Source organism: Aspergillus brunneoviolaceus (assembly GCF_003184695.1).
Source record: "Aspergillus brunneoviolaceus CBS 621.78 unplaced genomic scaffold BO95scaffold_3, whole genome shotgun sequence".
Taxonomy (NCBI): Eukaryota; Fungi; Ascomycota; class Eurotiomycetes; order Eurotiales; family Aspergillaceae; genus Aspergillus; species Aspergillus brunneoviolaceus.
In genome coordinates, this window is record NW_020290733.1 from 525,989 (window position 1) to 549,893 (window position 23,905).

Sequence of the window (23,905 nt, forward strand, 5' to 3'; positions counted from 1 at the left end):
CGTTTTGGCTGATTTTAGGGCAAAAAGAGCAAATCCCAAACCGCAAGCGCTTCTGTGTGCGAAGCAGCTGAGTCAGCTGTAAATCAGATCAGGTGACTACAGATCACCTGATCAGGTGTGGCTGGGCGGGACAGGAGGAGTGGGGGAGTGGGAAGTCGGGGACTAACGTTACTACTAGTGCAGTGCACGTGATCTAGATTAACTAAGCCGTGTCCCCCAGCTTCTCGACCGGCTGATGATGATTGTCACTCTAACCGATCCGACCTGTACATCGGCTTGGCTGGACATCATAACAATCGCGATCCCACGTATCGTCCCTTCTTCCCCCCACTCCCCCCCGGCCTCTTCTCGTCTTGCTCGTGTGGGTGAGAGCTGTTGGTAGTCCTGGACCGGCTATCTTCCAGTCATTATCTCTTTCCTCGTTGTTCATTACACAATCCCTCGTCTTGCATCGCATCCTCCGGGGATTTCTCTATCGTGCTCCCTCTTATGCCCCGCCGGTCCTAAGCGCCAGCGCTACGCCCAGATCTAGACGCTCCCTCCTCCCAGAGCACCACCATCCGCGCCCTAGACCCTGCCATTTGCTACCCTATTAGCCTACACCCAGCCTCTGGCTAGCAATTGACATCTTTCTGAGTCTCTGTTCACATTAGTTTTGGAATTAACGCGGATAGCGAAGCCACTGGAACAAAATGTCGCGTAAGTTCGGAGTCTGATGTTCCCGGGCCATGCAGCAGTGCCGAGATCGCTCTCAACTGACATCACCCCATTTTTGCGCCAGTCTCACCAGAGGCTCGTGTGCAGTTTACTCCGATCATCGATTCGATCTTAGCAAAAAGCGACCTGAATACCATCTCCGAGAAGCGCATTCGCAAAGGCCTTCAGGAAGAGATCGGATATGACCTTACCCCGCAAAAGGTCAGCTCCCCGGACTTGGACTCTCCTCGCGACACCCTGCTTTTTATACTTCCAGCGTCGGCGTAACATATTGCTAACCTCGTTTTCGTATCCAGGCTGCCGTCAAGCAGCTTATCATGGAACGTTTCGACATCTTTGCGGCAAGAGGGGGCATTGTAGCTGCACCCGAGCCGGCTGTGACTGCTGTCACAACCACCAATGGCCATGGCCCCAGCCATGGCTCCGAAACGCCCCCTGCGGACCCATCGTCTCCTGCACAGTCCTCGATTTCTCACAAACGCCAAGCGGATAGTGAGGATAACTCGGACCTTTCGAGCAAGACGCCCCCAGCAAAGAAGAAGAAGCCGGACAACGATATTGATGCGGACGCTCTGTACGCTGCAAAGCTACAGGCCGAGGAGAATATGCGCGCTCGTCAAACCCGTGGGGGCAATGCGCGCCGAGCTCCTCCCGTGAAGAAGAAGACCAAGGCGAAGACGTCTAAGAAGGTCAAGGCGGAAGATGACTCTGACCTTGAGTCGGGCTCAGAATCGGGAAAGAAAGTCAACCGGTCCGGCGGTTTTCATGTGAGCTTCAGATTCTTCTTTTAAGTCTAACACGTTTACTAACACTTCCTCAGAAACCACTCACTCTTTCACCAGCGCTCTCTGCTCTGTTGGGTGGCGAGGTTACTGTCTGTTTCCCCCTTGTCTGTTATGTTTTTCTCATTCTCTGGCTTTGTTGCTGACTATACCACAGCTTTCTCGTCCGCAGACCGTCAAGCGACTCTGGCAGTACATTCACGAGCATAATCTTCAAGACCCTAGTGATAGGCGACAGATCTGCTGCGACGACGCAATGCGCGCAGTCTTCAAGCAAGACCGTATACATATGTTCACCATGACCAAAATTCTGAGTCAGAACTTATATAGCCCTGACGAATGACCTGTTTCCGTTGATCGAGAACTACGGTGACCGGTAGCCTTCAGGACAGGGCAGCCTGCGGCGAATATGTTGCTGCACTTACGACCATCTTATTTCCACTCATTGCACCGCATAAGGAGACCCGGCGCTACATTGCTTGTTTCTTATTTATTCTCTCATTGCCCTCTCATAGTGTCTCATCCTTGGCTCTTTTCTTTTCCCTTCTCCTGATATTACTTACTGATATTGTCATTGGCGAGATGCTTGCCTCCTGTTTCCTTTTGTTGATTTGACTAGTTTCTCTCCAGCGGGAGTTGGTGCTGCCTTTGAAATAGGCGCGATGGATAATTCTATTTAGAGATCATATATGATTCTGATGGTGGGCTCATATAGCCTGTCGCCTTCCAGCGTAGGCATTAGTCAAAAATGCCAGAAATCCATCTGAGTGTGCATAAGCAATTGGGTTGCCTCTCCCTCCGCATTGAAGACTAGTAGGCCATGGGGCATTTTGGAGGGGATATGAGACACAACCGCGACTCGGTTTTTGTTTGAATGTTGTGGATGAGTTATCATGACTAGTAATGAGTCATACCAGGGACTGAGCCGATTTGTAACTATCGTCAGTCTCAGTGAATTAAGGGAGGGAAAGGGGGAAAGGAGGGGGATGTCATCGATGATGCTTATTTGCTCACTAAGCATGCCGCAAACCCGACTTTTTTGCCCGCCGCCGCTTGCACTGGAAAGCTGGTCATTAGCAGCGACCCCAACATAACTACACTACTCTCTTTACTCCTCCGTCACAATCAACGCTTCGTCGCAAAGGCTCCAGGGAGCCAGAGCTCTTTCTGTCACCCAGATCTCCTGCTAAACTTCGATCTCTTCAACTGGTTCCGCCAATCTCATTCACTACTTCTCCCATACCTCCCGATGTCTGAGACTCAACCTGCTCAGGCCCCCTCCGGACCGCAAGGCTCAAACCGAGGCGGCCGTCGGCGCGGACGAGGGGGAGGATTTGGAGCTGCTCGCCAACCTGGACAGGCGGAAGCCTCGCAACAAATAACCGACGGTCCAGGAAAAGGGTCAAGATCCAGAGGTCATGGACCCCGCCGCGGCGGCGGCGGCGGGGGAGGTCGCGACAAACAGAAGTCCGCCGCGAACACGACTGATGCCAAACCCACAACCACAACTGAGAATAAAGGAAAGCAGGCTGTCGCAGAGGATTCCGATGACGCGGACGATGGGGAGGTCTGCTTCATCTGTGCTTCGAAGGTTGAGCATACCTCCGTCTCACCTTGCAACCACCGGACCTGTCATATTTGCGCGTTGCGGTTGAGAGCATTGTATAAGAACAAAGCTTGTGCACACTGTCGGGTATGTGCTTCTGCTTTGTCCCCCCCATTCCGTTGATTGGCTAGGTGCTAATAATTGTGTGTTGCGACAGACGGAATCGAGCTTTGTGATCTTCACAGATGACCATGCTAAGCGCTTTGAGGACTTCACAGAAGCCGATTTCTCCCAAAAGGATGACAACCTTGGAATCAAGTATGAGAGTGGTGAGATCTTCGAGGACACTGTTTTATTATTGCGATACAACTGTCCCGAAAGGAGCTGTGATGTCGCTTGTTTGGGATGGCCTGACCTACATCGCCATGTTAAGACCAAACATGGCAGGGTGATGTGGTGAGTATCTTCGCTCTTGAGTGAGCATTTGTGCATTTATTTACAGATATTCTCTACCTCTAGTGATCTTTGCACACGGAACAAGAAGGTTTTTACCCACGAGCATGAGCTTTTCACTAACCAGGAATTGCGGCGACACGAGAGACATGGGGACGATGTTCCTGGTGCGATTGACCAAAGTGGATTCAAAGGACATCCAGAGTGTGGTTTCTGTCGGCAGCGTTTCTACGGCGATGACGAACTTTACGCTCACTGTCGTGACCGTCATGAGCGGTGCCACATCTGCGATCGACAATCAAGTAACCGCCAACAACAGTACTACATTGACTACAACGCGCTAGAGGACCATTTCCAAAAAGATCATTTCCTCTGCTTGGATCAGGAGTGCTTAGAGAAGAAATTCGTGGTCTTCGAATCTCAGATGGATCTCAAAGCGCACCAGCTGGAAAACCACCCCAACGGGCTCTCGAAGGATGCAAGACGCGACGCACGTACGGTCGACCTTTCTACATTTGACTACAGAGCTCCGTACCAGCCTCAACGACAACGCCGTGGTGCAGGTCGTGGACGGGATCCCAACTCAGAGCCTCTGCCCGTCTCGAGCGCACAGCCCCTGAGACGAGACGAGATTGCCTATCAACGACAGATGGCCATTCAAAGTGCACAGTCTGTTTCCACCCGGAGTTTCGGCGGCCAGCTCACCCGCAGCGACACTCAACCTGTGCGCGCTCCCGCTCGATCCGCGGCTGCCACGCCTGTGCAGACGCCTCCGGCCGCATCCACACCCGTTGCTGAAATGAGCGACCTCAATCTGAACGCAGATGCGGGCCCCGTCTCCCCTCAGGAACAAGCACGCCGCCTGCGCCATGCTGCCGTCGTAGAACGCGCCTCGAATCTGCTCGGCAATGATAGGAACAAACTCAACGAATTCCGCACCAGAGTTTCCAGCTATCGCACTTCCTCCATCTCGGCCACCGAGCTAATCGACGCTTTCTTCTCCCTCTTTGACACTTCCAGCACCGAGCTCGGTAAACTGATCAAAGAGCTCGCCGAGATCTACGAAGACGACAACAAGCGCAATGCATTGCTGAAATCCTGGAACGACTGGCGTGCGATCAACGAAGACTATCCTGCCCTCCCCGGCCCTGGCGGGACTATCCCCGGCATGTCGCCAGGAACCGTCAATGGCAGCGGCGTGGGAGGAAAGCGTGTCCTGCGTCTCAAATCCTCCACTGCGCAGTCCTCCCGATCCGCTGTCGGCAGAAGTGGTGCCATGCCCTCCGGGTCCTCTTCGGCCAGTGCTTTCCCTCCCCTTTCCTCTGCGACGGCTCGCTCTGCCCCGCGATCCACGCCAGCTTCATCTACCCCGTGGGCAAGTTCAGCAGCAGCACCCACTTCCGCCGCCCCCTCGCCCTCCATCACACCCCGCACCTACTCCACTCGCTCCGCCGCTCCCGCCACCTCCCGGCCGGCCCAAACCAGGAGCGCCGACGCTTTCCCAGCCCTCCCCGCCGCGCCCAAACCCAACGTCCTCATGGCAGGTCTCACCCGCGGCACCGTCCGCTGGGACAACCGTGCACCGCAGGTGAACGCCTGGAGCTCCTCGTCCCGTAACGACTCCGGCGCCAACTCCACCGCGGAGGACGAGGACTTCCCTGCTGTCGGAGGCAAGAAGGGCAAAGGCAAGAAAGGAAAACAGACCTTGTTCCATTTCGGATAATTTGGGGGAATTTCCGTCTTTCTCCGCAAACCTGATACACTCAGTATGTATCTATCTACATAGACGATTTACACCCACACACCCACGAGCTCTGTACCTCCATCTTCTGAAGAAGTCTTTTGTCATGTTTGAGCCTGTTATTAAGCGTGTTGTTTCACTCAGAGTTGGCTCGGGGACTTGTTTAAGGATACAAAAAAAAAGTAGAGTTTTCATATTGTATATTTTGCTTTCCCGTAACACAAGTAGCTATAATCTTCTGCTTGAGATAGGAGGACGATCAATACTGGAGGCCAAAGAGACTGTTTTTCTCTTTGCGAAGGTCTGTCTATAGTGGCCTTGTGGTTGCGAGAGAACGATGAGCTGGGGCCTTGTTAGGCAGGCGACTAGAAAGATCGAATTAATACCACCAGACACCGGACAGATGTAGAGATTCTTTGAATCCGCCCTGAGTGACTCAATGCCTGGATACTACCAGGAGGTGCTACCGGGTACTGTACATATATGTTGCTATTCCTCTTCACCCTGGACATACTTCAACCTATAATAGACTGGGCAGCAGGTACGGTAGGTCTACAATGCTAAACCTACGGATGTTGTGCTATATTTCTGCCGGCAGGGTCAACGCGAACGCATTATTCCGACCAGCTCAGGCTATCCTCAGGCGCTTCCCGATCCATCGAGTTTTCGGGTCTCTCACCTTTATGATCTTCAGCTTCATCAGTATTGTCCTCTTCAGTATCATGGGTAGCATCATCGTCAGCGTCGTCTTCAGCGTCGTCTTCAGTATTGTCGTCAGTATCGTCTTCAGCATCGTCTTCAGCGCCATCATCACCACTAACCTCCGCCGCATCCCCGTCAATCGCGGCCATGCGCAGGAGAAACTCATCCTGGAGACGCTTCAGCCACCGCCAAAGAGCCTTGTTACCCAGGGTCCCATCCCGCGCCAACAGCAACTGTTCCCTGAGCGAAAGGATCAGATTGCGCCTGCGGGTGACGGCCAATGCGCGGGTCTTCGCGTGCCGACGCCTGGCCATGCGGTCCAAATTCTCAGCGACCTCCTGCGCCGTCTCGAGGACACCCGGCGGGAGGTCGACCAGCTTGGCTAAGGCCAGGCCGTAGAAGCGCGTGGTGTCGGGTCCCTCGGCGACCCTGTAGCGCATGGTCATCTTGGACGCGTCGGGGCTGATCTCGGCGGCCAGATGGAGGCTGGCAACGCCGCTGCGCTCGCCCAGGATGACCGCCAGATCGCGGAAGTGCGTCACGAACCAGACCAGGGCGTGGCTCACGACCAGCGCCTCGGCGATGGCGATGGCGATGGCCAGGCCGTCGGCGGTGCTGGTGCCGCGGCCGAGCTCGTCGACGATCACCATGCTCGGCTGCTCGGGCTGGACGTTGCGCAGGATGAACGCCATCTCGCGCATCTCGGCGGCGAAGGTGGAGACGTTGGCCTCGACGTCGTCCGCAGTGGCGACCCGCGCGAACAGCTGGTGAATGACGGGGAACGAGGCATACTCCGCCGGCACGAAGCATCCGATCTGGGCCATCACGGTCATCAGGGCGATCGACCGGATGTAGGTCGACTTGCCGCTCATGTTGCAGCCCGTGATGACGTTGAACCGCGTCTGCGGCGTCGCGTAGACGTCGTTAGGGATGAATTTCTTCGCGTGGATCTTCTCGCGGATCGGGTGGCGGCCGGCTTTGATGGCGAGCACGTTGGTGATCTCCGGGCGAATGTACTCGTGGCTCGTGGCTAACTGTGCGAAAGAGGCTAGCATGTCGAGAATGGCGATGGCCTCGCTGATCTTGAACAGACTCGATACCTCGGAGCAGATGCTCGCGATCAGATCCTGGATCGTCTCGTCGCTCATGTTGATCACTTCGTTGTGCGCGTCTCGGATCTTGTGGTTCAGCTTGACGAGATCGAGCGTCTGGCATTCGATGCGGTTCTTCTTGCGGTAGACATTGATGAAGACCTCGGGTAGTGTATGGGTCTCTGTGGTTGGAATGCTGATGTAGTATTGGCGGGCTCTATCATACTTCAGATCGAGAGCAAGGTCATGGCATTCTACAGGCGTCAGAGAGATACTCGACGCAAGATAGTTTGGGGATGGCACTTGCCCGCTAGAGCAGTGACCAGCTCCATAGCGTCTGTATTGGCCTCTTTATAAGCCTGCCTTGCGACATCAAGCAAGCTATTGACCCCAGCCTGGGATCCGGATTGGAGATCGAAGTGGTCAGCTCAAATAGTGGAGCACGGGAAAGGACCGTTACCCTGACGCAGTATATCCTTTGATTCCTGAGGTCGAGTGGCTTCGTCTGGTAGGTGACTTCTTCATTCAGAGTTTCGTAAATCAGCTGCTCCAGTGCTTGATGACCTTCCGGGGCGCACAGCTAGAGACTGTGATTAGCCTGAAATTTCATGAAGCCGACTAGACTCTACCTCTCTAATGTTGAGGAGCAGATTGCTCTGAGCCGGAGCAAGTGCCTTGTATATCGACTTGATGGATGAGACATATGTTTTGACCATGATGACATTGTTTACAGATTGCTCGACGTATCCGATTGCTCGTTTGGTAGGGATAAGGATAAGCTAGGCGGTTAATTCTTGCCTGTAAGTTCGGCTCAAACTCCACTCACTGAAGTCAAAGCCTTGTCGACGTCAAGGTAACCCTTGAGGGCTTTATCCATGGATATGTCAGCGCAGAAGAGAACTTAAGCAGCCAGTCACTAACCCTGTCTGATGGAAACAAACATATCCTCTTTGGTGGTCAGGTCCTCGACTGCGTCGTAGCGGGCAAGTAGCTGCGATTCATCGGTAGAAGGCTGCAGAATATTGGCCCTGAGCAACCGTGTGCCCATGGGAGTTAGTGTCTCGTTGAGTAGTCCGAAAAGGCTATCCTTTGACCTCGCAACCTGTAGGTTCTGAGTGAGATCCAAAGATACAATAGTAGATAAGTCAATCGACATTGCACCCTGAGATGGCTCGTATTTGATTCGCAGAGAATGGCAGGTGAAAGCCTTGTTGAGTTCTACCTCGACGTATTTCAGAACCTGTCAAGGATCAATGGCTGTTTCGCTCATCCTCGACCCTCCTGTGAGCACATACGGCAGCAAAACAGCAAGAGGCAAAATAGTTCCCCTCCAGGACCATCTTGATGGGTTCGACATCTTCTGAGAAAGCCAGTCTCTCCACGTATTCGTGGCCCATTGTTTCGGACCAGAACTTCCGGTCCACTGAGGTGAACGTTGTGTCTGGGATGTTCTCCTTGAGTATATAAGCGAGTTTGGATTCCTGAGCACGATTCATTAGGAGAATCTCCGTGGGCTCATACACGCCAATCTTCGTGACGGTCTTGACATAGGTCTGATTGTCGCAAATCTGACATAGAACCGCCTCTGCAGTAGAGAGATTGACGAAGGCCAAGCCAACCGTAGCTGTGACGCCGCGAGACTCGCTGACTGCACAGACAATATCTTGGGATGCGACGCTCGTCGCCGAGGTTGTCGGTCGTGTTGCTGTTCGGGGCCGCGAACTACTTGCTCGGGTGAGGGCGACGAATGAACCTGTAGCGCTCACCGAGGAAGCCCTGGAGTAGATGGAGGCCATAGTGTTTGCCTGGAGAGTATGCAGTCTTGGTGCGCAAGTTCTTCAGTGAGGTAGAAGTCTTGCCCAATTGGTAAGAGCTACACGTGATTGATCCCGGCGCGCTCCCAGTCCTAAGAAGTCTGTCTGATCAACCCCCTATTAGTGAATGAGACTATCTCATGTTGAAGTGAGCCACGTACTTCCGGCATGGCCGCTGGTTTTATATACAGCTTACATACACAACCCTCATTTTTTGCTTCAGAAAACTCTTGCAGAAAACTCTTGCTATTGATTAGGATTAACTCACTTACAGAGGTGCTGAGGGAGGCTTCCTCTGCTTATGTTACTAAGATTACTGAGTAATATACTATGTATGTTTTCCATAGGAGCTCAGACCTACTTGATATGATATGACCTCTTGATGATGCCGTTCTCTGGCCACATAGGACCGTTCTGACCTCCCAAAGACAGTCACGAAACCGACTCAGTACTCAAATTGCGGGCGGCGGGGGTTGGGGTATTGAAGATTCTCATCATAATGGTTGTCAAATAAAGGTAGAGGGTCCTGGCCTTGGAGATTGTGCATGTTCCTAAGAACCTTAGCGACCGTTCCATCCAGCTCCGGTTTTCGAAGAATTGTAGGCTATCTTTTCGATAGACGAAGGACGTAAACAGGGATTAACATCTTGCAATCATGAGCAGTTTCATAGTTATAATCAGCAATATTGAGGTCGAGTAGAAAATAGGAGGTCTTCCCGCGGAAGATTTTAGCAGCAACGAAACGAGTCTTGATATCCGGGCGATTGTTCTGAAGGTACTCTTCAATCTCTGAGACAATTGGACGTATGGATTCTAAGTAATTTCTGGGCTCAAGAATACCATTTGGAGTGACACCAAGTATTCGCATGGTATCTGAGCCGACACTCGGCAGAAACTGAGAAAGGACCTCTCGAATCTGGCGAATGATGTGCTCCCGAATCATCGATTGCGTTGAGTCATCCATATTGGGGTGGGATAAGTTATGGAGATGTGGTAACTTAGTGAGTCGGACCGAGTGAACATTGCTGGTCTCCAGATGAATGAAGGATGAAGGCCATTTAAATGCAATCATACTCCTCACAAGCATGGGGGATGCTCCGATGTCCGAAAGCGGGATAGTGCCGATCTTCCCCCACGGCAGCGATAAGTCAGTCCGCCCGGGATTCTTTATCGATTTTTTTTTCTAAAAGGCTAGAAGACCTTCATACAACAAACCCCCCCCCCCCCCAGATCACTCTCACAATGGCGACTCTTCTGCCTCCTCCTACCAAGCGTCAGAAGACGGAGATTGCCGAGAAGGCCCGTCTTCAGCAAGAGATCGAGAGCATCCCGGAGAATCTGGGCAGTGTCCGAGTGCAGTTTTTCGACCAAGCGACAGGAGCGCCAACCGGACCAGCAGTGTCCGTCCCAGTGGCCGATGCCAACGTGAAGAACTTGGAGACGCTACTCAATACCCTACAAGGCAATGTAGGTACGCGACACACTTGCGAAGACGGTGACCTCATACCAGATATACTAATTTCCGCTCCTTCGCAAAAAAACACAGGAAGATGATGAGCGGGTGCCATACCGATTTACCTACCAGTCGGACGATAAGGACAATCAGACGATCGACATTCTAACACATCTGTACCACTCGCTGCTCAAGCCGGGCCTCAAGACCACCGAAGATACCGTTCACCTCTACTACACGCCGCAGGCGGTTTTCCGAGTCAAGGCGGTCTCGCGATGCTCTGCTTCCATCGCCGGACACGGGGAAGCGATTCTGGCCACCTCCTTCTCCCCCGTCAATTCGTCCACCATGGTCACCGGCAGTGGTGACTCAACGGCCCGAATCTGGGACTGCGACACCGGAACCCCCCTGCATACCTTGAAGGGTCACACTAGCTGGGTGCTGGCGGTCAGCTACTCCCCCAACGGCGCGATGATCGCGACCGGCAGCATGGACAACACGGTGCGGGTATGGGACGCGAAAAAGGGCACAGCGCTCGGGGCGCCGTTGAAGGGCCATGCGAAGTGGATCACCAGCCTGGCGTGGGAGCCCTATCACCTACAGCAGCCGGGGCGGCCGCGCCTGGCGTCCGCCTCCAAGGACTCGACGGTCCGCGTCTGGGACGTGGTCAGCAAGCGCATCGATATGGTTCTCACCGGCCACAAGGGCTCGGTCACCTGCGTCAAGTGGGGCGGCACGGGCAAGATCTACACGGCCTCGCACGATAAGACGGTCAAGGTGTGGAACGCGGAGAACGGCACCCTGATCCAGACCCTGTCCGCCCACGCCCACCGCGTGAACCACCTAGCGCTGTCCACGGACTTCGTCCTCCGGACCGCCTACCACGACCACACGGGCCAAGTCCCGCAGGCCGACGCCGAGAAGGTCGCCGCCGCGAAGCAGCGGTACGAGCACGCCGCCACCATCAACAACAAGATCGTCGAGAAGCTCGTCTCAGCCAGCGACGACTTCACCATGTATCTCTGGGAGCCGGAGAACTCCAGCAAGCCCGTCGCGCGACTGCTCGGTCACCAGAAGGAGGTCAACCATGTCACATTCTCGCCGGATATGGCGTACATCGCCTCGGCGGGATTCGACAACCACGTCAAGCTCTGGAATGCCCGGGATGGAAAGTGAGTGCAGCCTTCCGTTCTTATTTGGTCCTGGAGCCTCGACACTAACGTATACCACCCCATAGGTTCATCACCACTCTCCGCGGCCACGTCGGAGCCGTCTACCAATGCTGTTTCTCCGCCGACTCCCGCATGCTCGTCTCCTCGTCGAAAGACACGACCCTGAAGGTGTGGAACGTCCGCACGGGCAAGCTCTCCGAGGATCTGCCGGGACACAAGGATGAAGTGTTCGCGGTGGACTGGAGTCCCGACGGACAGAAGGTGGGAAGTGGCGGCAAGGACAAGGCCGTACGGATATGGCGCAACTAATGTCGGAGAAGAAAAAAAGCTTTTTGTTTGTGTTTTATCTCGATGAACAAAGTATATAGAACCAGATACCCTGTTTTTCACCCTCGAGACAGTATGTGCTACGTGCTTTCAGCTATCGTTGGTTGTAAGATAAACACATGGGAGAGGGGGGGCCGGCGCGCGCGGGGGTAATGGATAAGCTGACCCTGCGTATCCTCTCCACACTTTTGCTCGAATCTAAGTATCTAGCAAAAATTACTTCACTACCCGAGACCGCAGCCATGAACGCCCTAGTCTGCTAGGCTCATCGTATTAGGTAGTCTAGAAACGAAACCATGAAGTGAAACCATGTTCGGCCTGGCAGTCAGCAGTCAAGTCAACTGCAGCAGGGTAACCTGTACCCTGAGACATGGCTGATACAGGCCAGCCCCGGGGACTGACCCCACGTGCTTGCTCTTGTTGCACGATGGCGCGCGGGTCATTGTGTCGAAACGCACCTGAGATGTACAGTACATACAGTCAACATAACCCTACTAGACCCATCTAGGTGCACGAAGTCGTTGGTCCTGCCTATGCTCCCCCTCAACTCAGAGTATTCCTATTCAGTCTGGTAAAGGACAAACGTTGAAGTACTGTCCGCCAACAGGATTGATAGAAGCACCAATATAGAGCCAAGAGCCAAGCGTAGCAAGGAAATGCGATTCGCTATCTTCCGCTAGCTGCGAAAGGAACTCCAGAACTTGAAGCTTCAAGAGACAGAAACAAAGAGGCTGTTGCTTGCAGTGGGTTTTATTAGAGCTTCTGAAGAGGCGAAGAGAGAAGGTACAGTACAGTACAGCTACAGTACATGAGAATTATGAATTATGAGAATGAGATGCAGTGGTTGACGTGCATGCACCATGATGCTCACCCACAAAGGTCAGAATTAGAGACTCATCCCCCGCCCCTTACCTTTGGGCACAAACATACAAGAAAACGAGGTTGTTGAGGATGAAGAGTTGATCCAGTTTAGACATTCGACTGGCTGTCTTCTACCCAAGTGATACACGGGGGGACACGCAGGTAAGGAAAACATAGCAGGATTCGCACAGAGGGGCAGCAACACAGACTCGGAAGCATTGAGGGTAAAATTAATAAGGCAAAGAGAAAAAGAGACCACCGAGTAGCACAAGTAAGGACTGGAAGAGATATAGAGCAAAGGAAAAAAAAAGTATCAGAAAACTAATGGCACAAATAGAAAAGCCCGCGACACCGGTCCCGATACCGATACCAATACACCCAATCCGTTTGATGAAAACACTCCTTCCCCAACCCCGGAACCAGTCCCTTTAGAGAAACACCGCATTCCCAGGAACCCAGGTCATATTACCAGAACCCATAAAACTTTGCGCCAGAGGAGGTATTAGGCAAACAGCAAAAAGAAGCAAATCAAGGAAAAGGCCAATCTCATTGACCAGACAAGCGCATCATCGGCTTTCTAGTCATAATCATCTCCACCGTCATCGTTGTCACTGTGCCGCCCGCGCGATCCCTTGACGCCGTCCTTTCGGATCGGGATCTTGATGCCTTGGAGCGCGAAGCATTTGCTGAGAGACGTGCTTTCGATGACACCGGGGAACTTCTTGGCGGAGTATACATGGAAGGGGTCGGAAAATACGGATGCCAGTACGGGCGCTGCCCCGTGGTTGATCACTGACACGCCATTGGGAGATTCCCCGGACTGGGTACCCACGTTGATGAAGCTCATTTTCAGGCTGCAGAGGAAAAGTCAGCTAAGCAGTAGCACAGCAGGGGAGTTTACTGTTCAAAGCACGCACCGGAAGGAACCCTCTGTCCGTACACTCAGGTCCTGCAGAATGAACCAGACACCGATCTTGTTCTCCGGATCCGTCAGTCGGAATGCACTGGCGCTCAAACTGCCGATGAGATTTCGCGTGAACATGCCAGCACCTGGAGCGGCGGTAACCGGCTGCGCTGGGGAGATGTTGGCGGGTGGCATGTGACCCCCGGCGTAGTAGGGGTAGTAAGGTTGGGCTTGCGGATTCGCTCCATAGGGGTTTTGGTATTGAAGTTGCGGGTTTCCGGCGTAGTAGTTATTCATGTGCGGGTAACCGACAGGCTGACCATAGGCATTTTGCGCGTACGGAGGGTACGAGGCTGAGACGTTCTGCAACGGGGGCGGGTATGACGAGGACATGGCGGTAGATATCGACGGAGAGGTGGCCGAGTGCTTCACCAAGTTGACTTCGCTCGTCCCCTCGGCATTCCACAGATCGACCATGAGTACATAAAAGGAGGTATCAATCTCACTAGTTCAATTTGATTAGTGTTTGTCGCATCACCATCAGCGAACCCGGGGCGTCGACTTACTTGATATCGATTTCCTTTTCAGTTTGAGCGTCCCGGACAATGAGACGGATGCATGGAGGAGGCGTGATGGGTCGTCGATCCTGATGATGGTCAGCAAAGGTAAAGACGATTTGACAAGAACACAGCGCCTGGCTCTGGGTGAAGAACGTCTGTCACGTGCCGAATTCTCTTCATCCAAGAACAGGTCAAACCCAAGACTCAGATCCATGCGACTTCGAGTCTCATCAAAAGAGCGCTAGCAGTCAGAAGCAGCCAATTGCAGCTAAGACCTGAGATTGTCTTTTCAATGCGTTCGCGACTCAGCGTCCCCGAGCTTCACGAACCATCCGAGCCATGCAGGTTTGGCGACAACCCAATCGGACTCCATGCCTCTGCCTAGCGATTCTCTTGCCAACGGAACTGTATCCGGACCAATATCCGAGTCGCATGGATCCAAGATCTCCGGTCCTTTCCAACGCCTGAAGAAGAGTTCGAGCACAATGCGACAAACGAAAAATTCAGATCCATGCGCTAGCCCGAAGGCGCTTGCGGGTATGGACAAGACCGACCTTGTCACCGAAGCCACACATGCGGGCGCGAATCGGCTGCTGTACCACTTGTAGGGCCCAAATGCGACCCTCGTGAACGGTGGTGAGCGGAGAGAGATGGGCTGCGGAGGCCATGGCGGGTGGCACTGGGCCGGCGGACCCAGGCGTGGGGTAGGAGGAAGAGGGCGGAATTCGATCCATGGCGAGGGGTGGCGGAGGAATACGATCCATGAAGTGAGACAGAGGGAGGAGAGGGGGGAAGGGGGGGTGGGAGGTGAGCTCGTGGCTTGTCTGCAATAGCGCGGGTTCAGCCAAGCGGAGGAGGGTGAAGCTGAAAAAGGCGGGGTTGCATACGAGCGCAGTGCGCGTGGTGAAACTGGCTCACGATGAGGGGGGGGAAGACCAGAAGAAAAAGCAAAGAAGGAGGTAGATTGGAGAGGGGGTAAGGAGAGGGAAGAAAAGAAGACTAAGTGTAGTTAATTTTTGGAGTAGCGGGGAGAGAGAAGAGAAAGTTAGGAAAAGAAGAGAGAGCAGCAGCAGTCAGTGGGCAGTGTGGGCGGAGTCACGGGCAGCTTTTTTGGAGTTCCAGAACTGCACGGAGTATGAGCTCATCTCTTTTGCTCTCTTTGCTTCATGCCCGTCATCCCCTACCTTTTTTTCCCTTCAGAAACACAGCTGTTTGGGATGTGATCCTAGATAGTCTAGTGAGTTGCTAATCAATTCATTATCTGATACTTGTCTGATGGAAAGAATAAGGTATTTGCTTGTGATCCATACGTCGGGGCTCCTGAGGATCCCACGGGTCTGTGGGCGTCAGGCTTCAGCTTCTGTTGGTTAGGGGCATCCCGGATTACGGAGCTGTAATATTGCTAGAACACCCACGTACTGCCCGCTAATGTTTTAGCTGGGTATTCTAGGGATGAACGGGGCGTGGAGGATACCCGAGGAATACCATAGGAATACCAGAAGATTACCAGAAGAGTACCAGAAGAATACCGGTGCAGCGTGAGGTTTAGAGGGTTGGCCGGAACCAAAAAGTTACCTTCCGTTACCAATTACCTCCCCTCGACCTCACTATTCTGCACCCGGCCGAACACCCGCTGGCTGCACGCCCAGACCCGAGATGTTACTAGCGCCAGAATCGATAGGTTTTAGTCGCGTCACGGATCAGGAGGCGATCAGCACTCAAGCCGGCGCAGGAACCTGGACCCAAACAGTCGGGTTCGGCCTCTTGCCCAGTCCGGAGCTTTGCTTGCCGTGTGCATCCTACTAGGGGGTGCTATTCACGGAAGCTGAGCAATAGGTCATCGCCTCAGCTAGAACCCTAAATTTCATGCATGATGTACAGTACTTCTTTAATTCACATCCTTCCACTGCTGACCTACTACTTATTGAATTTCTTCGGTTATCCCCTATCTTTGCAGTCCTTCGTTTTTTTGACATGCTGCAGCATATTGCCGTGTGCGCCCGGGGCGCTGTCACTCTGGCCTGCTGCCCGTGTACAGTACTGTCACTCCTGCACACTGCCAGATAAGTCGGTGGTTGTCAGAATGTAACACCGGAAGAGGGGGGAAGGAATTCGACAAATGAGATTCTTGATTAACCGACAGCGGCATTTCCCCGGTACGGGCTAAACCCGATCAGGCATACAGTGGGCTGTCTGTTGACTCTATCAGCCAATCTCATTCCCTTATGTCCTCCTGCAGGCGTTTTCGTTCCTCTGCGTTGGGTCGACAGAAGCTGACGCCCGACGCAGAACTGACCTCTCCTCCACCCATTCCAGATGGCTGCAGTCGATTCATGTCGGTGATAAGGCCGTTCACAGTGCCGAAATCAGCGACTGGGCGGTCCAAGAATAGTGCCTTTGCCGATTCGGGACGCCTGCGTGCATGGTCATTCAAGATGGAGACAGGGTTTCGGCCATCGCCCTCTTCGAGGAAGACCTCTCCTCAAACCGAGACCTGAGACATGGCATCATTGAAGAGGGCATGAAACAGACACAGGCTTGGATACAGGATTATGAGGACATTGACACCTTTATAGGGGATGTATCAGACCACATCACCTTCCAACTATAACGGCACGAGAAGTCAACAAATCTGGATGGGAAAGAAGCGGAGTACACTTTTGCTTGGAACAGCTAAGCAATTCTTCGCGTTTCTCACGAGCCTGCGAATGCGCACGGATCTTGGTAATTGTCAATGTCAACTGGAGGAGAAATGGAAGATGACTGTTGAGACCGAACCCTCGATATGATGTTCTTCCATCTATTATAAGACAGTAGCATGTTTGCAGAATGATCAATAAGCCATGCAGGTTCATCCCTGATTATTGGCTGGCTGAACTATCGATAACATCAGGAACGTATCGTTCTTCAAAGCAGAGGATATTACCAAGGATCCAGATACTAGCCGGAGATCTAAGAGTCGACAGAGTATAGCTACGTCCTCAGGGCTATCCTGGTATTACCCGGGATGCGCTTGCCTAGCGGGCCCGAGCGGCTGCTTTATCCGCAGAGCTAAGCACCACTGCATCGTGATTGGTGCCCTCCCTTTGCTAGTGCCTGGGAACTGGAATATGCTCCGTCAGGGCTTCCACTTTCCATTACTTAGCTTGAAGGTTGGTAGAGTATCGGAGATAGGCTCTCTGCAGGTGCTCATTCCTACACAACATATCGTTCGCTTCTCTTAGTCCTCAATTCCCTCCGAGCATTGCCTAGGCTCTTGACCTATCTGCCCCTAGCTCATCAGAATCAATCTGAACATACTACATGAACGGACTACATGGACATATAGCATTCCGGATCCCGTTCTACCACTTTCCACATACAAACAATACCGAGACAGGTTTTTGGTCATAATTCGCCGTTGTTTGTGGGCAGGCCTCCCACTCTAGCCATCGCCGTCATTTTCGCTGCTCAGGGTACTTGTCGGGCAGCATGTTACAATAACAAACACTAGAGGTACTCTGAGGTATAGTGCTACCTGCCGAACGAGCTCAGTCGACATGGAAGCTCTCGGCCTCACTTTACCTGGAAAGGTTGCCATGGCTTGCTTCACTCGGCCCGCAAGAGTCTGTCTTTTGTGTTGAGTGCTGCAACAAGTTTATCGTGTCATATGCCATACAAGAGCATTGCAATCGTGGTTGGGGGTACAGCACAATGTAGAAAGGGATGATCGCACAGGATCTCAAACAGATCATATGTTTAGCTTCGCCACTAGGGTCTTCGGGGTCTGTTCTTCAGTGCTTCGTAAATTCATTCGGTCTGCGTAGGTGTGTTGCATCTGGCATCGAACAGTGCACTCCATTGCCCTTTGAACCGCACCGCGAAGAACAATAAGAAAAGAAATAGGAAATCGAACAGCGACAGCCCACAATGCCCCTTCCCGCGACAGTGGCTAACAAAGGAGCTGAGCTGCTGTGAGCCCTATGGGCCTACTCGGGTACAGTCGACATGGCATGGCACTGGAAGCTGCACCAGGCTGAAAAGAGCGAAATCGACTCGGTTTGGTACAACTCTGACGACAGCACGGAAGACCTATATGTCCTGTCATCATCTGCCCTTCAATGAGTTCGTACAAATTGAGTGTATAGTACAGCATCAGCACCTCAGCAGTCTCCGTTTCTTGGGTGTAGATGAGGACATCTCATCGTCTTTTCCACTCAGCGCGACGCAATGGAACAACCTTGAAACCCCGCTTCTGCGAATTCCAGAGGTTCATCCGGTCTTCTGGAAATGTGGTATTCTCCGCCGACCAGAACTAGAAGATCGAAGATCGAAGATCAATCCAGCTCTGAGAATGCGGAGAGAATCTCACACTTCCTCGGTCCACGCTTCGTTGTCACCAGGCTTTGATGTCTTGCTGGGCCTACTAAATGTGTAGTTGGTTGTGAATGGCCATCTAGGAGTGTCCGTCTCTGCTCACATATTCTTTCGCGCTTAAACATACATCTCGAAAGGCCATCACTGCTGTAAGCTATACCCAGGAGAGAGAGAGAGAGTCACTGCAAGAACAACCAATAGGCCGATTCGGTCTCTTCCGAAGAAATACTCGCATCCCATCTTTTGTAACCAGGACGAGGGCGCGCATGAGCATGAGTTCGATGTATCCAGGGTCGCCAGCTCGGACTCGAGGGTAATTAGCAAGCCATTTTCCACAAGCCATTGAGGACGAAAAGAGATTTACTCTCAGCAGGGTCTATCATCGTGCGCAGGAAGAGAGCTTTCCCGTCCCGGGTAGCATGCGTTCTGGACACTGGAACTGCTGATTTACCGTGATTGCCTTAGGCAAAGCACAAGGCAGAGCGATGAACAATGGATAGTGTTTGCGATTAAATTGTTCCTCGAGACAGTTTGTCTGTTGGCGAGTGAGTATCTCTTTGGTGACTCGACCTCACAACGATCAGTATACCGGGCTCATAGTCTTATGGTCCAAGCATTTACCAACTGCACTTGCGACGTGCAAGGAGAAATAGCCTGCTCGAGGGTCCTCCAGGGTAGGTAAGCCCAGAGGAAGGGGACAGCCAGATGAGGCAAACCAGCTCTAGATGCACCCAGCACCGATCGAGGATGGCAACAACCAGAGAAACATGGCCCCATACTACGTCCAAAGCACCAACACATGAGCTGTTTGTCTCTCTCTCGCATGCTTCGCTATCATCATGGAGTCATGTACAGCATGCCCAGCCCTCACGTTGGCGCCAAGATACACCCTACTACGATAAGCCCGATGGGGCTCGAGCATGCAGTCGCGGAGCGGAAGTCCACCTGTTAGTCAACACCAAGCGTTAGGCAAAATCGATGATGCCATCTATGTCCCTCAATGCACTGACATCCAAGACGCACGCGCCACGTCGCTATATGTCCTGCCCATCGTCCCGGCCCCGCCTCGATCAGATGGGTGGATGATCGAAATGATCCGAATGGCCAGTTCGTTCGCACATAGTACATCAAAGCGCCTAAGAGTGTCAAAGGACCATGCCACGCCGCGCGCGAAGTTAAGCGCACAAGCATTGCATTTTCCTACTCGGGAATGGCTCCAACGTTTTCGCCAACGTTGCTGGGAAGAACAAGATCAGAATCACCATTTCGGAGACTAAAAGAATAAGCTGAGCCGGTATGGTATAAGTTACTTAGGTTAGGATGCTGACACTACGCCACGGCGAATATAGCTGCACTGCACTGCACTGCACTGACTCAATCACCAGATGACATATAGCGGGTCTTTACCCCACCCTCGATTATATCCCATCCCATCCATCCCCCTCTCAGGGTCAGATGCTCTACGGCTTCGCTACGCTTTCCCTGATAGAGTAAACGCAGGCAGATCCGAACCAGGATCCGATCGCAATATCATCGATTATACAGTAATTACGTAGCTGTAAGCGAAATCGATGTGTGGATGAGAAGAAGAAGGTGACGCTAGAAGGATCTTGTAGAGTAAAAATGTTCTCTGGGGCGGAGAAATGCGTATCACTAGCCTGCTGGCAGTAACTATCTCAGTCCCTCTTTCAATCTCTCCTTCCCAGTCTTGGACCCACCGCGGCCGGGTTCAGTCCAGTGTATGATTCAATTTATCTCGGCTCTCCCTGATCTCTCCGTCTTCTTTCCTCCGCTCCGGCCGAAACGTGCCCCCCCCCCATCGCCGCCATCGCCGCCGCCGTCAGACGCCGCCCGCTTGCCCGCCCGCCCCCCTAAACTTAGGTAACCTGCCTTAGCCGCCCTAAATTCCCCTTAGTTTTTCCAAACCCGGCGGGCTGGATGGATGCAATAAGGAATGGATGGAGTCCTATTCGTAGGTCCACGAGCACGGCCCGCAGGTGTGTGGTTGACCAGGATCGGGACGGTCGGGGGTTCGGAACTTTACTCTAGATTCTTCTTCTTTTTTTTCTTGTGCTGTCCTCGTCATACTCGTATGTAGATGGATCTCGATCACTGGATGAGTTAGCCATATTGCTGCCAGCTTTCGGAGGTTCTGTTCTAATCGACGGGGATAGATTGGTTCCTTCTCGATCACTTACAGCCCGATAAATGTGGGGTCGGCCTTCTACCTGAGCAGCTTCCGTTGTTCTCGATTGTTTGTCTATTTTTATTCTTTATCCCAGGAATGCATCATTGGGGGTGGGAAGGAATTATCCCATTCATTCGAATGTCTTGCGTAGTTCGCTGAGACAACAGGCGAGCTTGACCTGGGTATACTATTTTACTCGTATGTATTTACTATTCTCGGTGCCTTCCCCCCGTTCTCTTGCCTAATTTTAGAAGCCTTTCCGGGAAGACGACGAGATGGCCAGTATCCGGTGTTAAAGCGAGGGAATCCGAGACAATTGGCTATGGGCATGATTCGGAACAACCATTGCGAGAGAGTAGACTCCTTTGTGGTATGGTGGCTCGGGCATGGATAGAATGAGGTTAGGTAGACACCAATAGTGATAGAACTGGACAGGAAATGGGCGATAGTTACCCAGGCTTTGCGGCACGTTGTCGCACTAAACGTGTAAGTTGATATTAGAAATATAGAACCAGGTCGGTTGTTGCAGATGCAATGCTCATACTACTGGCTCCAAGCCCAGGGGGCAGGGGAAAGCTACCTTGAGAAGGCAGTGGATGCTCCCGCATCAAAACTTACGGGAGCAGTAGTTATCGTAGGTTGCAATGCAGTTCGCTGACTGTCGGCGCACATGAAGAAGCAAGTAATAATGATAGCGACCGGATTCTAACACGACAGTAACCTGCGATGTATGTCTGAGGAGGAACGGTGCTCCTTTTCGGGAAAACTGCGATAACCCGATCGCGATTGTGCCGGCTCCTGGAGGGCGACCTTTCTCGTCGACATCGCTGCGATCATTGGCAAAGTATCCTCATAAACAATAGTAATCAGAAGCCACGGCCTTTTCCCTCTGGATATAAGCTAAGATTCGATGAGTGGGTTCGTTGTACAGGTCTTCGTTTAGTTTACTAGATCTAGGTTTGGTGCTCACGTTCTAGTCATATGTAAAAGTTAGTCCTCGACACTCGTATGTTTAATGGCGGTAGCGCAGTCTATGTGTCTTAATCCAGAGTATCGATTGAGTAATGGTCGAGCTCAGTGAATGTCCCTAGATAGGCTCTGTGAGTCTGTGTCGCATCATCATGCTAAGGTGTGAGAGTGTTCTCCCATTCAGGAAGAGAGATCCGTCGGGAAAGGAGGCCCACTATCCAGAGCCACTATTGTGAACGGACAACCAACAAGGTTTCCCTTGGCCTCGCTGGAACAAAGATCGACGGAATCATACAGAGATGGTGAATCGGTCGTGAAACCATCTCAATGATTTCCGCGCAAGCCATCTGTCCATCTGGAAGCCAGATCTACCACTTTCAATTCATAAGGCTAGCGGTTTGATAATCAAAGATTCAAAGTTGACTGTGCCGTACCACGGGCCGAGCTCAACCTTATACCTGATTAGGAAGTGGACAGAAAGTCCCAAGCCGTGTATCCAATCACACGAGGGGAAAACACCAAGAATCTTGATTACCCTAAATGGCAAAAGCAGGGTTCATCACTTGGTGGGGCTAGACTGCGATAGGGAAGGGGGGCGGGGAGTGAGCCTGGAGGGCGACGGGGGGATGGGATGGGATGGGTTTGGGATTTGAGAAAATACTGTTTTGGGTTTGGCCTGCAAGTGGCCGGGGATCCACCCCGGGGTGGGCAGGCGGGCGGGCGGGCGCGGCGTGGATGATTTTTGTCCCAAGACGGCATGACGAGGAGAGACCCGTGAGATCCATCCAGAGACACACAGAGAGTGTGTGCACTGTGTGCGAATGCGCGTGCGCAATGCTTTCGCTGGCCAGATTCATGATTCATCCAGAGATTCTGAGGTTGGGTCGCGTTGCTTCATGACTCTTTCAATTGTATCACAGATAGAAAAAAAGAAGTGTTCTCCAGCCCTAGTAGGAATGGTTGTCCTACCACAGAGGTAACCTGACGAATCCATGACTTACGTCAGTCAGTCGCTCTGCACGGACTGCAAAAGTTGGAGGTCCCTTAGTAGCAGCAGCAGCAGCAGCAGCAACAGCAGAGCAGTACTCCGTACTGGCCAATGCAACCTCCCTTTTTCCCTCTTGGGTTTGTGTACTCTTCCCACAGGATGCATCTCCACCTGGATGGACCCATGCTTTCACGATCAACTGGGATCCCAGTGAACATAATGAACCCGATGAAGACGAGGAGGATGCATCCTGCAGATTGTTTCAGGGGGTTGACTGTCTAGGAAGCCCGGGAAGGAGGTAACTACAGTACCTCCGTTCTCCGTCCATTCATCAAAGATGCGATGGAAGAAGCAGTGAAAAACTTTGAAGGATAAAGCCCAGAGAAAAAATCAATCGCGCCTGATTGGTGGCTCGTTCGAGATTATGTGGAGGTCACGTCAAAGAGAATCCGGTTGGGGAAAAGTCGCGATCGATGATGGATATTGAAAGTTTGGAACGTCTGGATGCAGTCGGTATTAATAGCGGAAGAATTGAATAGTCGCATAGTCAAATAGTCCAGCAGTCAAAAAGCATCCCCATCTCTCCCCTCTCTCTCCCCTCTCTCGGCAGGACTAACTGGAAATAGACTGTAGTCGAGCACAGGCTGTTGCTTTTCAACGATGGATCGTCCAATTTTTTCGTCCATCTCAACGGTAGTCGTTCTTGGAGGAGGGAAACATGGACAATCATGACTTGGCTGGGGAGCGGAGATCCCGACGCCCGTCAATCTTCGTCGACTCGTTCGAGGGGTCCTGCCTGAGACCGGCAACCCTCCATGCCAATCGGTCGGTATCGATGCTTTCATACCACCGTTGTAGGGGGAATGAATGATGGAGATCGCAGTGTACTATGTAGATAGTAACTCAAGTAGGTGAGGTAGTCCTGCAGGTTTAGGCAAGAGGCCACTCCGCATTTACTGGTTTGGTGTGCACATGCCGCGGCACTGGCAGTCAGACATTTCGAACTGGTTCATTGATTCAGGGGAGGGGCGAAGAGGAATTTGGAACCAGAAAAGAGAAGAGAAACAAAGACAATGCTACTGGGTGCTACTGGGTACAATTGAGAAATTCTAAAGGCAGAGATCAAACGTTGAGAAGAGCAAAAGATGGGACTGGGTTAGTTAGTCAGTTAGCTAATGTTCAGAGAGCTACAAGTCCTGCCGTACAAGTCTAACACTGGTACTTATCAGAATGGATAGTGTATCTTTCTGGGTCAATCTTTCCCACTCTGTTGTTCCAAGA

The 23,905-nt window shown here is 52.4% G+C and overlaps 3 protein-coding genes across 3 annotated transcripts; 2 read left to right on the top strand and 1 right to left on the bottom strand.

Annotated features, from left to right (window-relative positions):
- Positions 1 to 265: 265 nt before the first annotated feature.
- BO95DRAFT_438160 (SWIB/MDM2 domain protein) lies at positions 266 to 2,230 on the top strand. The gene is made up of 5 exons (XM_025585447.1): positions 266 to 699; positions 782 to 918; positions 1,014 to 1,484; positions 1,538 to 1,591; positions 1,657 to 2,230. The coding sequence occupies exons 1-5, from the start codon at positions 693 to 695 to the stop codon at positions 1,840 to 1,842; spliced, it is 855 nt and encodes a 284-aa protein (XP_025447423.1). The 5' UTR covers positions 266 to 692; the 3' UTR covers positions 1,843 to 2,230.
- A 355-nt stretch (positions 2,231 to 2,585) lies between these two features.
- On the top strand, positions 2,586 to 11,863 carry BO95DRAFT_470122 (uncharacterized protein). Its single transcript, XM_025589491.1, has 6 exons — positions 2,586 to 3,192; positions 3,263 to 3,501; positions 3,565 to 5,161; positions 10,077 to 10,313; positions 10,393 to 11,471; positions 11,537 to 11,863. Exons 1-6 carry the CDS (start codon positions 2,749 to 2,751, stop codon positions 11,778 to 11,780), a joined length of 3,840 nt encoding a protein of 1,279 aa, XP_025447424.1. The 5' UTR covers positions 2,586 to 2,748; the 3' UTR covers positions 11,781 to 11,863.
- A 1,373-nt stretch (positions 11,864 to 13,236) lies between these two features.
- BO95DRAFT_351138 (velvet factor family protein) lies at positions 13,237 to 14,887 on the bottom strand (the record flags this gene model as incomplete). The annotated part of the gene is made up of 4 exons (XM_025582074.1): positions 13,237 to 13,513; positions 13,577 to 14,068; positions 14,130 to 14,209; positions 14,678 to 14,887. 4 exons carry the CDS (start codon positions 14,885 to 14,887, stop codon positions 13,237 to 13,239), a joined length of 1,059 nt encoding a protein of 352 aa, XP_025447425.1.
- Between the last annotated feature and the right edge of the window lie 9,018 nt (positions 14,888 to 23,905).

What these genes read in the sequence shown, in the direction of transcription:
- BO95DRAFT_438160 (XM_025585447.1), top strand. An exon ending in ATGACCTTACCCCGCAAAAG is followed by an intron (nt 919 to 1,013) that starts GTCAGCTCCCCG and finishes TTTCGTATCCAG; the next exon opens with GCTGCCGTCAAGCAGCTTAT. An exon ending in ACCGGTCCGGCGGTTTTCAT is followed by an intron (nt 1,485 to 1,537) that starts GTGAGCTTCAGA and finishes ACACTTCCTCAG; the next exon opens with AAACCACTCACTCTTTCACC.
- BO95DRAFT_470122 (XM_025589491.1), top strand. Translation starts at nt 2,749, where the DNA reads ATGTCTGAGACTCAACCTGCTCAGGCCCCCTCCGGACCGCAAGGCTCA. An exon ending in AAACATGGCAGGGTGATGTG is followed by an intron (nt 3,502 to 3,564) that starts GTGAGTATCTTC and finishes CTCTACCTCTAG; the next exon opens with TGATCTTTGCACACGGAACA. An exon ending in AGGACGAGGACTTCCCTGCT is followed by an intron (nt 5,162 to 10,076) that starts GTCGGAGGCAAG and finishes CCCCCCCCCCAG; the next exon opens with ATCACTCTCACAATGGCGAC.